We start from the raw sequence: 15,892 nt of genomic DNA, 5'->3' as shown, positions 1-15,892 counted from the left end.
CGGAATGGTTCCGGTTCGGATCGACACTGTTAATTGGAGGCCTTTTTTGCCCTGCAGTGGGTGTAGTCAGGCTGTTGATGACGATGATGAACTCCAGTTCGTTCCTGTTAACCCGGAATGGTTCCGGTTCGGATCGACACTGTTAATTGGAGGCCTTTTTTTGCCCTGCAGTGGGTGTAGTCAGGCTGTTGATGACGATGATGAACTCCAGTTCGTTCCTGTTAACCCGGAATGGTTCCGGTTCGGATCGACACTGCGGTTTTAACCGTAGCCAGCCCGCAGGTGGCCTGGGATGCTTTTATTAAAATCAATGCCCTAATGCCTATAGACGCGAGCTCAAAGTTCCGAGCTTTTGCGTCCCGCACGTTTCGCTGAGAAACCGAGGCCGCAGATGCGCCGCGCGATCACGGAACAATGGTGCCGCACCTTGCTTCCTGTGCACCGGGAAGGGAGGGGCCTTCCGAGAAGCGCCCCCTCGAGTGACATGGGTAGGCGTCCATTTGCTGAGCGCATTGCGCGCTGTGGCATCGTGACGACCAGGCCAAAGCCTGCCGGAAAGCTCTGACGCCTGGCTGCGAGTGGGCGCACTGAGCGAAGAGGAATGGAAAGATCACAATCCAAGCTGATTCTACTGGAGAACGAAGCAGTGATATTCAATTATTCCTTTTTTCCTTCTAGATTTCCTCTCAGAAAAATATAAAAAATAACGTAAAAGAAAGAGTGAGGGAGCCTGGACCAGCAACGCTTTGCCGGGCTTAAAGCCAATTCAAGATAAATTTAAAGCATCTAAAAGCTAAAAATAAAAACAGACGCACACAATTTGAAGGGGAAGCAGGGAAAAGTAAAAACAAAAACAAAACACGAGGGAAAACAAAATATATAAAGCCAAGGCATACAGCTCCAGGCAATTGAGGTATGGAGGGGAAGAAGGCATCGGGGGAGGTATAGCAGCTGAAATTGGAGAAAATAAAATGAATAGTATCACAAAAACCAGAGAATAGCGGTAATATAGCAAACCAGAACGAGTGGGGAAAAATGGATAAAGAGCGCTTGTGTGCAGGAACTGTGAAGCAACTAAAACAGTGCAAGAGAACAATAAAAAGACGGCAAAGGTAGAGCGACGCAGAGGTGAAAAGCGCAAAGAAAAGGAACATGGCCGACAGCCCGTCAACCACAGACTTTTGGAAACGCCAACGGAAAAGAAGAAGAAGATGCTACAAGTATGTGAGATGGAAGAGAATGGAGAAAGAACGGGAAAGTAGAGGGAGGCGAAAATACCGGGATGTCGAACCGGAATTTTTTGGGTTCGGTTCTGGTTCTGTTTCACGCCTTTCAGGTTCAGTTCGGCTCCGAAGCGACATTCCGTTCCGGTTTGGATCGGTTCGAACCTATTCGAACCGGCTCAAACTGGTTCAACCCCCCCCCCCCCCCCCAAAAAAAAAAATATCAGAACGTAGATGGGTTTTTAGTCAATCTTGTTATGCTGTTTACTTTTCTCTATGACATTGGTATACAAAATAAAAGAGGCGAATTTGTCTTATGAAACTTAAAATTAACGTAAATCGGCTGTGTATATATACGCTGAATGAATTTGATGAAGGACATAAAACGAAGCACTGGTGGATTTGCATCTACAAAACCCTCCAGCTCCAGCAGTTTCGGAGACCCCACCGAGCGAGTAACAGGTCTCCGCTGAGGCTTGTGTCAGACAGGAATTTCTCCTGAGTACATACGCGGGCACCGTCAGGACCGCCGCATGCGCCCTCTAGGTTACCGCGCACTGTTAGACGTTTTCAGCATACCGGTAGACGTATAGCGGCTTACCGGACGATTCCTGCGCACGCGCAGTGGTGGGGCCAGCAAGGGCCACTGCGCGTGCTAAGCCGGCGTCCGGTGAACCGGTATACGTCTCCGCTAATACGACTCCGCTATTCTTAAAACGTCTGTTGAGAGAGGAGCTGTCGTGTATTGGCAGCTACAGACAGACACGTCTCCGCCGCCCCAAAAACCGACTCTTCACCTCCTTCATTCGCCCCGCCGCGGTGCCTCAGTGGTTAGGGCGCTCGGCTACTGATCCGGAGTCTCCAGGTTCCAACCCGACCTCGGCGGCTGCGTTTTTATGGAGGAAAAACGCTGAGGCACCCGTGTGCTGTGCGATGTCAGTGCACGTTAAAGATCCCCAGGTGTTCGAAATTATTCCGGAGCCCTCCACTACGGCACCTCTTCTTCCTTTCTTCTTTCACTCCCTCCTTTATCCCTTCCCTTAAGGCGCGGTTCAGGTGTCCAACGATATACGAGACAGATACTGCGCCATTTCCTTTCCCCAGAACCAATTATTATTATTATTATTATTATTATTATTATTATTATTATTATTATTATTATTATTATTATTATTATTATTATTATTTCATTTCTTCCTTCTGCTTGCTATCCCTTTATTTCCGCTGCCCCAGCTCAGGTGCTTCAGTATCGATGGCAGATGCCGGGGCTAGCAAAAATATTTTCCTTCCTTTTTATTATTATTTTTAATAAACCACTTACCCTCTCGTCACCGCCTCTCCAAACTGTATCCTTTGCGCAGCCCCCCACCCTCCCTTCGGGCCCTCTACCACAGGTATATGAGAATGTGTGAACACGCCCCCCCCCCTCCCCCCCCCCCCGCCCTAATCCGCCCATTTCCCACCCAACAAGAAGAGCCTCGTGGAAACATTGCCTCTCCCTAACAATTAAGAGCTTACCAAACAGTTCCCTTAAATCACCTGTCCGACATCGCCTTTGTAATTCGTTTTATATATCTCGACCCCTATATATATACATCTTATGTTCAAAAAACACCGAAAATTGTGGCTTCTCGCTAGCACTGTGCAATTAAGATTTTAGCGTGTGCTGATGACGTCGCCCTTTTTTCTTCTGATAAAGAGAGCATCATTAAAAAAGAAACTTGATTAGATAGGTAGGGAGCATTTCGTACTTGCGCGAGCACAAGTCAGCAATGATCTTCCTTGCGACACTGTTGCAAGTGCTGCACTCTGCGAGGAAAAGCTACATGCGCTGCAAAGAATTTCTGTGACTTTTCTGGGGCGCTGTCAAAGCAGCCTATGCGTCGACAGAATTTCTTGCTCCCGTGATAGAGTTTGGTGAATCTGCCATCAACTTTTTGTCCACCAACTTGTTTCAGAGTTTTTATTTTTTTAAACCACAAACTGCCCCTTCCTGACAGCTGTGCTTAATAGGCGGCTAAGTGCTCATCTGTTTTATCTGGACATGCACGGACACAATGAAGCTTTGTGCTGGTACATTCGGTTTTCTCACTGTTCTCTTTTCCTTAGAATACCTGTATACGGCCTCTCCGGAAGGCAGATGACAATGTTTCTGATGGGCCATTACTTCCTCTACCCTTAATCCTGCAGCCTTACCTATATATAGCCTTTCTGGACTCCGGCGAGTTCAGTGGATGCAGATTAAATCGGCCGCAGACACCTGTTTAGACCCTACACGTGGGACGTTTGTGCCGTGGTCAGTGAAATTTCTACCTGTGCGAGCAACGAGAAAATATTGAATAATGCTTTGTGCTGTGGCGCCATGCTGCGCTCTTTTGGGACATACTTCAGCAGGATCTTAAAAAAGACATTGAGATCGCGCCTTACGCTATAACATTTGTGCTTGTTACGGAAGCCTCCGGGATTCCGTATGAAATTTTGCTGTTCATAGGACTGGTCAGCGTGTGGAAAAGCCGCATGATGCATAAACACGCTGCTGAAGTTTAATGGCCTAACCATGGTTTCCTTTTCTTGACATGTGCGCCTCCGGCATTATGATGTACTGGCGGAGTGATGATGGTGTCAGGCCGTGATGGCTGAACTCGACCCGGTCAAGTGAGGCACGAGGAGGTTCAGGCAGGCTACTGCTATTAGAGAGAGAGCTCTAATCTGGCGTTCGGAGGTTGCAAAACAGTGTCAATTGCGTGTAATGTGATCGTCTCTTGCGCGGACGTGTATAAGCGCTCCCCATCGTCGTCTTCTAGACAGCACTGCCTAGCGCGAGCGCTCATCGTCGTCTTCCACGTAGCACTAATCCGGAGGTTGTGCGCCGAGCAAAATCCTGTTTTGCGTGTCCGCTAAAAAAAGACAGAAAATTGAATCAGTCATCATGTGTGGCTCAGTTCAGCCAATCATGCATGTAAAATCAGTAAAAACAGTCTTTGCCAAAAACAAGCCCGTGCTTTCGCTCTAATCGAATGCTGCAAACATTGTCATTTTACATGCAGCAAACTATAGAGTGCAGCTAGAAATGAAGAAGAAAGATGGCCGACTAGCGGCATCGGCAAACGAAGCTTTTCTGTTAGCGACGACACGGTTCGAATCCCACGCGGGGTTAGAGTACGCTGGTGTTTGTGTGTGTGTGTGGTGTGTGCGTGGGCTGTGTGTGTGTGTGTGTGGTGTGTGGCGTGTGGTGCGTGCGTGCGTGCGCGCGTGTGTGTGTGTGTGTGTGTGTGTGTGTGTGTGTGTGTGTGTGTGTGTGTGTGTGTGTGTGTGTGTGTGTGTGTGTGTGTGTGTGTGTGTGTGTGTGTGTGTGTGTGTGTGTGTGTGTGTGTGTGTGTGTGTGTGTGTGGTGCGTGCGAGTGTGTGTGTGTGAGGGGGGCTACCATTGAGCGCACTCCTCAACCCTCCAGAAACTTCACCCACCACCAACATCCGCCACCACCTCGCGCTTCCAGAAAGCGTGAAGCCACCAACCATCCACCACGACCTTCCACTTTCCGTTTGGCTCTCTTCCGGGCACCCACTGTTAAAAATGCATCTCCCAACTGCGAACCTTCGCCCATAACTCACCCAACTCCACCGTAGGTTTTTGGAGGCCTTCTAGACCGAATGCCTCCCAAAGCCACACTTCCACACATCTTCCTCCCCCAAAAGGCCTGCACCCACTACCCACCACCACTATCCAGAAACGGAAGTGAAAGACCCGCCCGAGTAGACGTACAGTGCAGGCGACAACGCCAAAGCCGCCGCAGCATCCACATCCAACCGGACGTTCCCAAAAGACAACCTCTGCCGGATGCTGGAGCGAGTCGTCATACGGAACGGCCACCCCTGAAGCGCAAAAAAGCCGGGTGCCAAAAGTAACATCTCGGCGCCTGAAAAAAAAGATCAATATTACCAATATTACGCTCGGGAATCAAGAACCGGGGTTTCAGAAGCGGCCAATCATTGCGGAATGGAGCGACGCTTCGCCACTGAGAGATACCAAACGCGATGGCGCTTTTGTATCTTAGCCGGGGTCATTGAAAAAGGTCTCTCAAAGTATTCTTCTTACAGGGTTTCGTTATTGTTTTGAACTGTGTATCAAAATAGGCGTTGTGAACGAATAAATCTTCAAGTATACACTGCATGGGGACCGCCTACCTACTTTGCGGTCAGATAATCACATAAATATTAGCACTGCTGCATATGTAAAGGAAATCTAAAACACTGTTAATACGATGACCCTGAAACCTTTTTGACGCCTACGTACAGACGCATTAAATCTGTACAGCAGGTCGCTCCGTGAAGTGTTCGCTGACGAAAGAAGTGTTCGTCGGCGAATCATCGCGCAGTCACGGGGCCTGGAAACTTCCAACGCTTGTGTATAAAACGTTGGAAACTTCCCTGCGTCGCGACTGTGGCTCTACACATGCCTTTCCTCTGTTTCCTTTCTGCTGACGCAGCATAAAATCAGTTGCTGGGCGAGTTGGTATTTCATGCTGACATTCACAGCGCAAAGAAAGGGAGCAGCAGAAAGGGAGCGGAGTTCAGAAATGCATGAGCCCCTTGTATGACTACTTCGGGCTGAGTGCACTGAGGCCGAGCGTTGGCGGATTCTTTCGCTGAAGAGAAATGCTGACTGTGAAACGGAACATACGGGTTTTCAGTCATTACACAGGCGGCGCTTTTGTCACTTTCTGCACACGGCATCACAGTTCCAAGCGAGATCAGAGGAGGCGTGACAGCGTACGTCATGCCATGAAAGTGAAGAAAAAAAAAGCTTTCACAAAGGGCAGTGACCATATCTAGTCAGCAAATTTAGGCTGGATAAAAACAACACGTCAACGGAGAGCGAGCTGTCAGGCACTGAGCCTTTGGTTGTCGTGCAGTGCGTTAAGTGCAGAGAAACACTTGCATCTATACGGATTAAACACGTCAACCAATGGTGCCGACCGGTTCTCATTATGTTGTCGTTAATGACTCTGGACTTGCTAGAGTGATATAGCAGGGGGTGGCAGAAAAAGGGGACTATCCACTGCGTTAAGGTAAGAAGTTGGGCTAGTTGGTACGTATTCATGGTTAACGAGCGCAAAAAAGACGAAGACGGAAAGAAGACGTTTTCTTCTCTTCGTCTTCGTTTTTTTTTTTTGCGCTCGTTAGCCATGAATGACCAACCACTGCTTAATCGTATTGACTGCAGCGCCCTGAAAATCGGTCGACACCATTGGCTGGAGGGTCTTCATGAAGGACATCTGCAGCTTCGTTCCGGAGCTGTATTGGACTATATAGGAGGCGTGGCCTTCGTCTGACGCCCAACGCGGTATTTCTTCAACCCTTGGTTCATCCCGCGAGTGCCGGTATGCTCATTTTTTCATTGACTGAAGCGCGTCTGGAAGGTGAGCATCGAATAACATTTAAAGCCGCCTTTGGGTCATTGTATGCCAAAAGCACCAGAGATTGCGCTCGACCCTTCCAAATTTATTCTAGAAAATTTGTGGCGTTTTGCCGTACTGTCTAAAAATTTACCAGTCATGTGATAGCCGTTTAAATTTTTTCAGACGACTGCAAAACTGTTTCATTAAAAAAAAATGAAAAGAATATTTTTGTTTTCAAAGGTCAAAATTTTTCCCGATAAAGTGCCAGCAGAAAATTGTTTGCGCATTCTAGATCTTTAATTGATTCCAAAAAGTGTCTTGTTCTTGTTTTTTTTTTCAGAAACCGCTAACGACCTTAGTGAACAATATAAAATGCTTCATCGACTGCTTGGGACATGTACTGTTTGGCAAAAAATGTTTATTTGCACTTGAATAGAAAAAAGAATACGTTAGTGAAAAAAAAAATTCTATAGTTGCAAAAAAGTGCGATTTGCCGCGTATTCAGCCTTGTATATTCAGTTGAGGTGGTTCAAGTAGAAATGCGAATTGTGGCCCAATAGATAGCTAGTACAATTGTAGATACGCTCAGAGATATTTATTGGAGCCTTTTGGTTTATAGGCGAGAAAAAAAGGAGTTGTACGCCACCTCCGCCGATTGTTGTTTTCCCGCAATGCCACTGCACTTCACAACACAGCGGCAGCACTGCTCAAAGTCCTGGGCTGCAGTGTACTCACACGTTCAGGCGGTCATGTCAACCGTCTTGTTCATACTTCCGCTTTCTGATCGTAGCCGCCACCAGTGTTTCTCCCGTGCTGTGTTTACACGAGCACTGGCGCGTGCTGTACCAGCCGACTCGGGCGTATAACGCACAGGAGCGCATCTCTCCACCACTCCGCTCTGCCTTCTCTTCTTCCCTCCCCGCATTTCGCCGGGCTCCCTAAATAAGCCCCGCCGCGGTGGCTCAGTGGTTAGGGCGCTCGACTACTGATCCGGAGTTCCCGGGTTCGAACCCGACCGCGGCGGCTGCGTTTTTACGGAGGAAAAACGCTAAGGCGCCCGTGTGCTGTGCGATGTCAGTGCACGTTAATATAATAATAATTGGTTTTTTGGGGGAAAGGAAATGGCGCAGTATCTGTCTCATATATCGTCGGACACCTGAACCGCGCCGTAAGGGAAGGGTAAAGGAGGGAGTGAAAGAATAAAGGAAGAGAGAGGTGCCGTAGTGGAGGGCTCCGGAATAATTTCGACCACCTGGGGATCTTTAACGTGCACTGACATCGCACAGCACACGGGCGCCTTAGCGTTTTTCCTCCATAAAAACGCAGCCGCCGCGTTAAAGATCCCCAGGTGGTCGAAATTATTCCGGAGCCCTCCACTACGGCACCGAAAGAAAGGACGAATAGGTGCACGTTAAAGATCCCCAGATGGTCGAAATTATTCCGGAGCCCTCCACTACGGCACCTATTCGTCCTTTCTTTCACCCCCTCCTTTATCCCTTCCCTTACGGCGCGGTTCAGGTGTCCAAAGATATATGAGACAGATACTTGTGATAAAGATGAAGTGTGGCAAGTGCGCTGCACGCACTCGCGCGCATGGGGGGAGAGAAGACGACGAAGTAGGAGAATACAGATCGGCTCGACCGTATGCTACGTGTACTGTTTCATTGCTAATTATCATTACTACGATACAACAATACTGCGCCATTTCCTTTCCCCAAAAAACCAATTATTATTATTATTATTATTATTATTATTAATTGCTCGCTCAATAGGGAAGATGCAATGCAGCCCTTATCCAGAATACAGAACAAGGCCTTACCAGTGCAACATCAAGCGCGGTCAACTGCGGAGGCGTGTTCTTCTATAGCGGAGGTATCGCCTATAAAATTTACTCTGTACCACAGGTTCAGCCGTAGTTACATAGCCAGGCCGTCCCATTAAATATGAAAGAAATATTTTGCTGAGCATCATGAGTCGACAGATTAACTGCCAGAAAATTTATGGTGAGCATTTTTTTCACGAAATAGTACATCTAAAGAACACTTCCTGAAACAGCATACTAGCCGATGGCTGCAGAAACGCACGGAAGTAGCAAAACGGCTAGTCAATGCGATGACTCTCAAGGCATGCGAACCAGTCTTCCTGAGTGGTCAAAGTGCATAAAATGAGAGCTGCAGAGCCACTTCGCGGTGTGCCCACACAGCTTTTATGACAACACTACTTCTCCTCATTACTGGGCCATGTTTAGTCGTTTGATGCTATTAAACTGACACGCCGTTATTCACGGCTAAGTCAACCGATTTTTATTTTTTCGCAGGCCCTCACATATATTTTATTGCTGAAGCAGAGTACGCGGACTGTACCTATCTGTTAATTGCTGCAGCGCACTTACCATAAGAAGTGGCGCCCCGGAAAATAAACTGCTCGCCGCAAGACATATACTGGCCGAAAAACAGGACCATATTTGCACCCGACTGTGGCGGCTGCGTTTTTATGGAGGAAAAACGCTAAGACGCCCGTGTGCTGTGCGATGTCGGTGCACGTTAAGGATCCCCAGGTGGTCGAAATTATTCCGGAGCCCTCCACTACGGCACCTATTTCTTCCTTTCTTCTTTCACTCCCTCCTTCATCCCTTCCCTTACGGCGTGGTTCAGGTGTACAACGATATATGAGACAGATACTGCGCCATTTCCTTTCCCCCAAAACCAATTATTATTATTATTATTATTATTATTATTATTATTATTATTATTATTATTATTATTATTATTATTATTATTTGCAATACTAACGCACGAACATGGCATCTGCATTCTATAGTGTGATCCAACCCCGCAGGACAAGACTGCGAACATATACTAGCATTGAACTCGAACCTTAACTTAATTATAAAGGAATCAACATCACTCTGCAGCACTCACGGTTCAACTGAAAAGCCTGAGTACAACACATAAGCTCCGCCTTAAGGGCGGGACGCGATAGCGTTAATGGATGAATGCCCTCATATGCGGAACTGGTCGTTCTCTATATTAGATCTATAGATCGCTCTATATTACATTCATAGATATGCGGAATTGTTATTCTCAACTTCACATCCATAGATCCCCATGGGAGCCCTCAAATCACTCCTTGTGCCGTGGTGCTGCGGTTAAGCGATGTGCCACTGGCCAGCGATGGCAGGTGCTGCCACCGGTGGGGCTTGTGCGACCCAACAGGTTGCTCTTCCCGAACGACCTCTCGAGACCAATAATTAATTTAGCTGCCACCTGCCACGTTGGGCAGTTTGCTTACAATCCGCTGGGCAGGTTGTGAGGCCACCACAAGGTCACGTGACCTAGGTAGCCCACTGGCTTACCTAGGCTGCTTCTCTGGGGACTTCCTTGGGCCAGCATGAACTTTGGGACGCATCAATGTAGACAGACACATGGAACACGGGACACACAGCTGACTAACAGCTTTAGTGAAAAAGAGCGAAACGCGAGGAAATATATACAGTGGATAAGGGTGGAGAGAAGGATGGAGAGAGGGCAAAGCGCATAGAAAAAAAAGGCCGCACCGAAAATAAATATAACAACAAAACCTTGGAAGAGATGACGGAACAGCTGTCAACGGGAACGCGAAACCAGTGAGCCCCGACAATCTGAGGCCGCGTTGCAAATATGTGCGCACGTGTGCTGGGAACCAAAAGATAACCGAAAATCAGTCCTTAGAGCAGTCACAACATAAGATCTAGGCCACAAAACAGACAATGAAAGAACAAAAGCCACGTCATAAAAACAAAACACGAAAAACTGAATGAAAAATACAGCGCCAACAAAACACGCCGAAACAAAGCTACAAATTTAAACATGAAGATGCGCTTTGCCCTCTCTCCATCCTTCTCTCCACCTCTACCCACTGTATATATTTCCGCGCGTTTCGCGCTAGTCAGCTGTGTGTCCCGTGTTCCATGTGTTTGTCTACGTTGATGCGTCACAAAGTTCATGCTGGCCCAAAGATGGATTCATACCAACTGGCCCAGAGGAATGCCATTTTTCTCTGGGGATTTTTCGTAAATTTTTCACTCACTGTCAACGACGCCGACGGTCGGCGTGTGCCTCTTAGGAGCTGGCGAGAGCGTGCCATGCATGCAGTACAATAATCACCTGCGGTGATAACGCTACTCTTCGAAAACAATTTCACGCCTAAAACGAAAAATACCCCGATAAAATCGCTGACCTTGATTAAAATCATATTAGCTATGTAATGAGCCACATTTTGTATTTTTACTTGGACCACCTCAGTATATGGACCATGCTCGTGAATGTCACATGTGTCTTCTTGCGTCTATCCATGTTGTCCTATTATGCAGCACCAACTAGCCCCGCAGTACGCGCTCCTGTAAGCCGAATACGCGGAAAGTCGCACCATTTTGGTATTTCGGTTTTTTTGTTTTCATGATCCTGTTTTGTATTATTCAAGTTCACACATTTTTACCAAGCAGTGCATGTCCTAAACAGCCGATGAGGTGTTTTACGAACGTGGCGTAAGTTTTCTGAAAAAAAAAAAAGCAACCGACGCGGAAAACAGTCATGTAGAAAGGAGGCTTCACGCGTTCTTTTATAAAGTTCCCCCAGGACTCAGATCTGTACTTCAGATGGTGACAGCAGGAGTTGACTGTTATAGGTAACTGTGCTTAGAGCTATGTAGATCGGTCAGGTCTCAGCTATATGCCTGATTTGTGGACCTTATTTAGCATATACGATGGAGCGATTGCCGGCAGAATCCGCAAGGCTAACCCCACCAGTAGACTGCGACAACCTGAACCTCTGAAAAAAAACCTGCAAAAATGGTACTTTTGGGGTTAAAATAAAGAACTGATTCTTCTGGTTTCTCATGTGTGGGCGGTCAGTGGGGTCGCAGGTCAGGGGAGGCGGTCTCGTATGAGAGAGGTCGTAGACATGTCATCGTGTCTTCTGGTTTCTCATGTTCTCATGTGTGGGAGGTCAGTGGGGTCGCTGATCAAGGGCGGCGGTCTCGGATCAGTGCGGTAGTAGTGGCCTATAACTTTTCTCGCCATGATACCACCGGGCACTCGCCATTCTGTTCCTTTTGGACAAGACCCATGATTGACGTTCGACAACCTACTGCCTGCCACCGAATCGATCACTATTTATGTTCGTGATGTCATCCGTGCAAACGCCATAGCAAAATTAGCTGTGGTTTAACTAACTACAGCTGGATCCGGTTAGAGAGCGAAAGCTACATGTGGCGCATCGGGCAACTAGACGCGGCTTGGCGTCTGTAACGTTGAGTGCGTTCCGCATACTGGATAGGCAGCGCACCCACCCTGCCAGGTGGCTGTTAAATTAATGGTTGACCGCGAGAGGGTAGACACCCAGTGAAAGCTGCGGCCTATACCCCCCCCCCCCCCCCGACTGACGTCACAATGGCAGTTTCCATCGCGCGACATCACGCGATTGTCACGCGACTATTCTACCGCCCTCTACCGGCGAATCGAAAGGTGAAAGGTCAATGCCAAGTGGTGCGACACCATGGTGGACCACATATGCTAAGGCTTATAGCCCCACTTGACCTCTGGCTCATTTGAGGGTCAAACGGCAACGCATGGTGAAATCGGATTTACTTATAGCGTAGTGAAATCCGCGCTTGCGCACTGAATCGCATGTAATGAGCATTCTCTGCAGTTTTCCTGCAGGTGGGCACCACCACTACGTTTCTCAAAGCGCGACTGAGGTCTTCACTGACCCAGGGAGCCAGTTATGCGCCTTTCCTTTCCTCAGAATCAACGGAATTTAAACCTGTCGTTGGTTTTTGAGAAAAGGAAAGGCGCATAACTGCCGAAGTTTGTAGGTGGAGGTGATTGCCTACTCACAGCGCGATTGAGGCGTCTACTGACCCAGTAACACTTACTACTAAGAGGCTTCACACAGAGACGCACCGCGGAAGCCCGGGGAGTGCAGCAAGAAGTGCTTTCGCATTAAAACGTGGCTACGACAGTCACCACCGTGACGTCCACTATTCTCCAGGGTCCCCCGTCCTTCTCTGGCTCCGTCCCGCCACGTGGGCCTGTGCGAAAAACTTCTGCCTCCTTACACAGGCCCTTACCGTGTATTACGCCCCGTGACCAACGAGATCGCATCCCTCCATCCCAAGTCCCCGTCCATTACACCGCCTTCCGAAACAGTGCACGCGACCCGCCTCAAGCCCTATCATTCTTACCACACGTCGCCCATCTAGTCCTCATCGGGACAGTGAGTTTGCCGCCGGGAATAGAGCTACCGGTCGACCACAAAGTTACTACGGCGCCCTGGAAGACGACGACGCTGAGAGTGGGTGTGCATGAGTGTTCTTCAGGCCTCAAGTCGTTGAATTCCCCAAAACTCATTACAGTTCTTTGTAGCGAGGTCCCCTTAACAATATGGAGTAATGTTAGAGACCATGTGAGAAAAGCCAGCAAAGGGATTCTTAGTGCACTTGCAATTAATGGTGCTGAGTATAAGGCTGCTTGTTTGGCCGATAAATTTAAAGCATTTTGTCAGGTGTGGGGTAACATCAAAAAAAGCTTGGCGGTAGCAACAGAATGGAGAAACAAATTTTCGCTACATTGCTCTTGGTCTCAAGCTCTCAACCTGAAGTATTTTCCTGTCTTAAATAATTAGATAAAAGTACCGCTTCTGGAAAAGCTAATATTAAGTGTGAACCAACTGTATCCACTGCTGATCTTATATCTCTTCCTCTGCAGCACATATGCAATAGTTCATAGGCTACAGGAATCCTTCCAGATAGCATCAGGCTGGTTCATTAGATGACATTACTAATTATAGACCAATTTCAATTTTACCTGTATTGTAGAAAGTATTAAAAAAGTAACAGGGTGACGAAGCGTTTTTTTTATGGGTGACAATTGTTTGCGACCAAATGTAGTTTTCGTGCAGAAAGTTCACATGAAGCTAAGTGATAATATTTAAAATAGCAAATTCACAGTCAGCCTGTTCCTTGAATTTTGAAAAGACTTCGACTCAATAAAGCAAAAAATTTTATTCTACAAACTTACTTTTTATGGAATCTACCGCATTGGTCTACATTTTATTCTCGTCTATTTGACTTGTACAATACAACTTAGATCCGTCTAGCTTGAACCGATTGCATGTTGTAAGGTTTTTGGTGACAGCCACTCTGGTTCAGCTGCGTAGTCGGCCCGGGACGCCTGCAGCCGGGGTCACTGCACAGCGATAGGCATTTTAGTTCCCACGGCCGGTCCTCGCTTGGTTTATTGGATTCGAGACGGAGGATCCTGCTGCCGTTTGTAAACAACATTGTTCCCGGAAGATCGACCGTGCGGCACGGAGGCAGTTAGCGACCGCCAGAACCGAGCAGGGGTGGCTCACCCCTTTAACAGTGCCTGCTCGCCGGCGCCTCGCCCATTCGGACTTCCCGGAAGACGTGTTCGGCTTGACAGCGTGAGAACTGTCGTTCGGACGCGAAGACAACGCTCTCTCTGGTGGGGGAGATGGTCCAGCGGCACCCTCTCTCTCCGGCGAGGCATGTGACGGGGGCGTGTCCCTATGTGAAGTGGTGCGTGCGTGTGTGTGTGTACGACAACGCAAGTTAGGCCACACCCAACCTGGCGAAGACCTCCTCGACCGTGGGGAATCCTAGGGACCGGACCCTTTTTAAACCGGACGACGAGTGCCGTGAGGAAGGAATCCTCGATCATCCTCAGATCTTCTCAGATCCTCCGACCTTCCCCCATCACCCTCCAATGGGTTCCTAAATCTTGTAAATAATGTAAAATAAACCCCCTGTACAGTTTCCTTCATAACCAAGTCCGACAACGTCATTCGGAGAAGGGACCTGCGGCGCTGAAAGAGTCAGCTCACTCAAGGACCCCTCGTCCCCAACAGCATGGTGAAGACATGCAGTGCGAAGGGAAGAGAAGCAATGGTCCAGTACAGAAACTGATCGTGCATCCCAAACAAGACGTCGATCCGGTATATATGTGAATTCGGTTCGGGTTCACAAAATGTACCTCAAAGGTACATTTTATAAGGACCGAAAATTTTCGGTCCTTATAATTTAATTGAATTTATATTTATGATATTGTCCGTATACCGCATACACATGATAATGTACTTAACGCTGATAACAAAATGTTTTTTTAGGGGGGGGGGGGGGGGGGGACATTTGTGTGATCTCGAAACCACAGGGGGGAACACTTGGTTACACGAAATATCAACTGGGCTTCAATTAAGCGTGCACAAAGATCAGTATGTAGACATCAAACCACGCAACACGCCTGATAATTTCCATATCAAGATGAAGTTCCGGGCTTGCATACTTCTCCTTTTATAAATTCTTGGGTGTCTTCTTTGAAGAAAATTTAGGCTGGGGTATCGTTCCACATAAGATCATTCAAAGAGAGGCTGGTCGACCTCTTAAATTTACTTCATATTTTATATGGTCTTGCCTGATGACTAGAATAAGGGGACCTGCAATTGGTTTAATCCTAATATCTGAACTTTCAAACACACGATCACAAATTACGGAATTTCAACAGGAGCCTTGTGCCCATCACAACTTCAACATTCATGTAAAGAATTACTTCTTGTCTTCACCTACATAACCCCTTCGTACATTTTGCTCTATAGAAATGTGCATTTGCTGGGTTTGTGCTGTGTCATTTGGTTCTGCTTCTTCCTTTTATTTTCTTGCAGTGATGCATAAATGCACTGCGGTTTTTTCCACTTCCCTGCATCATGCATCGTTATTTTTGTACAGATTGTATGTATGCACAAGTGTGGCATTATGTCTGCCTGCTGAGCAATGTACCGGTAGCGAGGCATCTTCAGGCAAACCTTGTTTGTGTGGTTCATTCAATCAATCAATAAATTCATAGATAAATCAAACTAAATATCTGAGAGTGACGCTAACAAGCTACTCACACTGAAATTCGCTTATTGATGACCTCCGCTCTTAGATGCTTAGATAAGCGCCCGTCATGGTGAAGCAAGTAGCCTGTACATCTTTCATTAGACCTACCCACCAATCCGTGTGCGTCATTTGCGACCCGGCATAGATGCTCTAGAAAAAATTCAACTAAGAGGAGATCGTTTAATCTACTCTAAGTGCTGTCGCACTGATTCTTTTTCAGAATTAATGATAGCAATGGTGTCGGAACAGTTCAATCGAGACCCAAGTTATAAATTTTTATATTTATTACTCAACCGCAAACATGCTTTATATCCTAACCCGTACCTAACTTGCTAA

The 15,892-nt window shown here is 47.4% G+C and overlaps 1 protein-coding gene across 2 annotated transcripts in view; it reads right to left on the bottom strand.

Moving 5' to 3' along the window:
- KFase (kynurenine formamidase) overlaps positions 1 to 15,892 on the bottom strand; it is a 37,547-nt gene that overhangs the window by 19,114 nt on the left and 2,541 nt on the right. Inside the window, exon 1 of one of the 2 annotated variants that reach the window (XM_077662094.1) lies at positions 9,978 to 10,029. The exons of the other annotated variant lie outside the window; for it this stretch is intronic. Coding sequence (XP_077518220.1) covers positions 9,978 to 10,014 — 37 coding nt within the window. The 5' untranslated portion in view covers positions 10,015 to 10,029. Of the gene's footprint in view, positions 1 to 9,977; positions 10,030 to 15,892 lie in introns of those variants that run through there. 2 annotated transcript variants of the gene reach the window in all.

The sequence above is a fragment of the Amblyomma americanum genome, chromosome 4, assembly GCF_052857255.1.
Source record: "Amblyomma americanum isolate KBUSLIRL-KWMA chromosome 4, ASM5285725v1, whole genome shotgun sequence".
Classification (NCBI taxonomy): Eukaryota; Metazoa; Arthropoda; class Arachnida; order Ixodida; family Ixodidae; genus Amblyomma; species Amblyomma americanum.
Note: the sequence above shows the minus strand (reverse complement) of the source record. Positions and strands in the feature narration are given on the sequence as shown.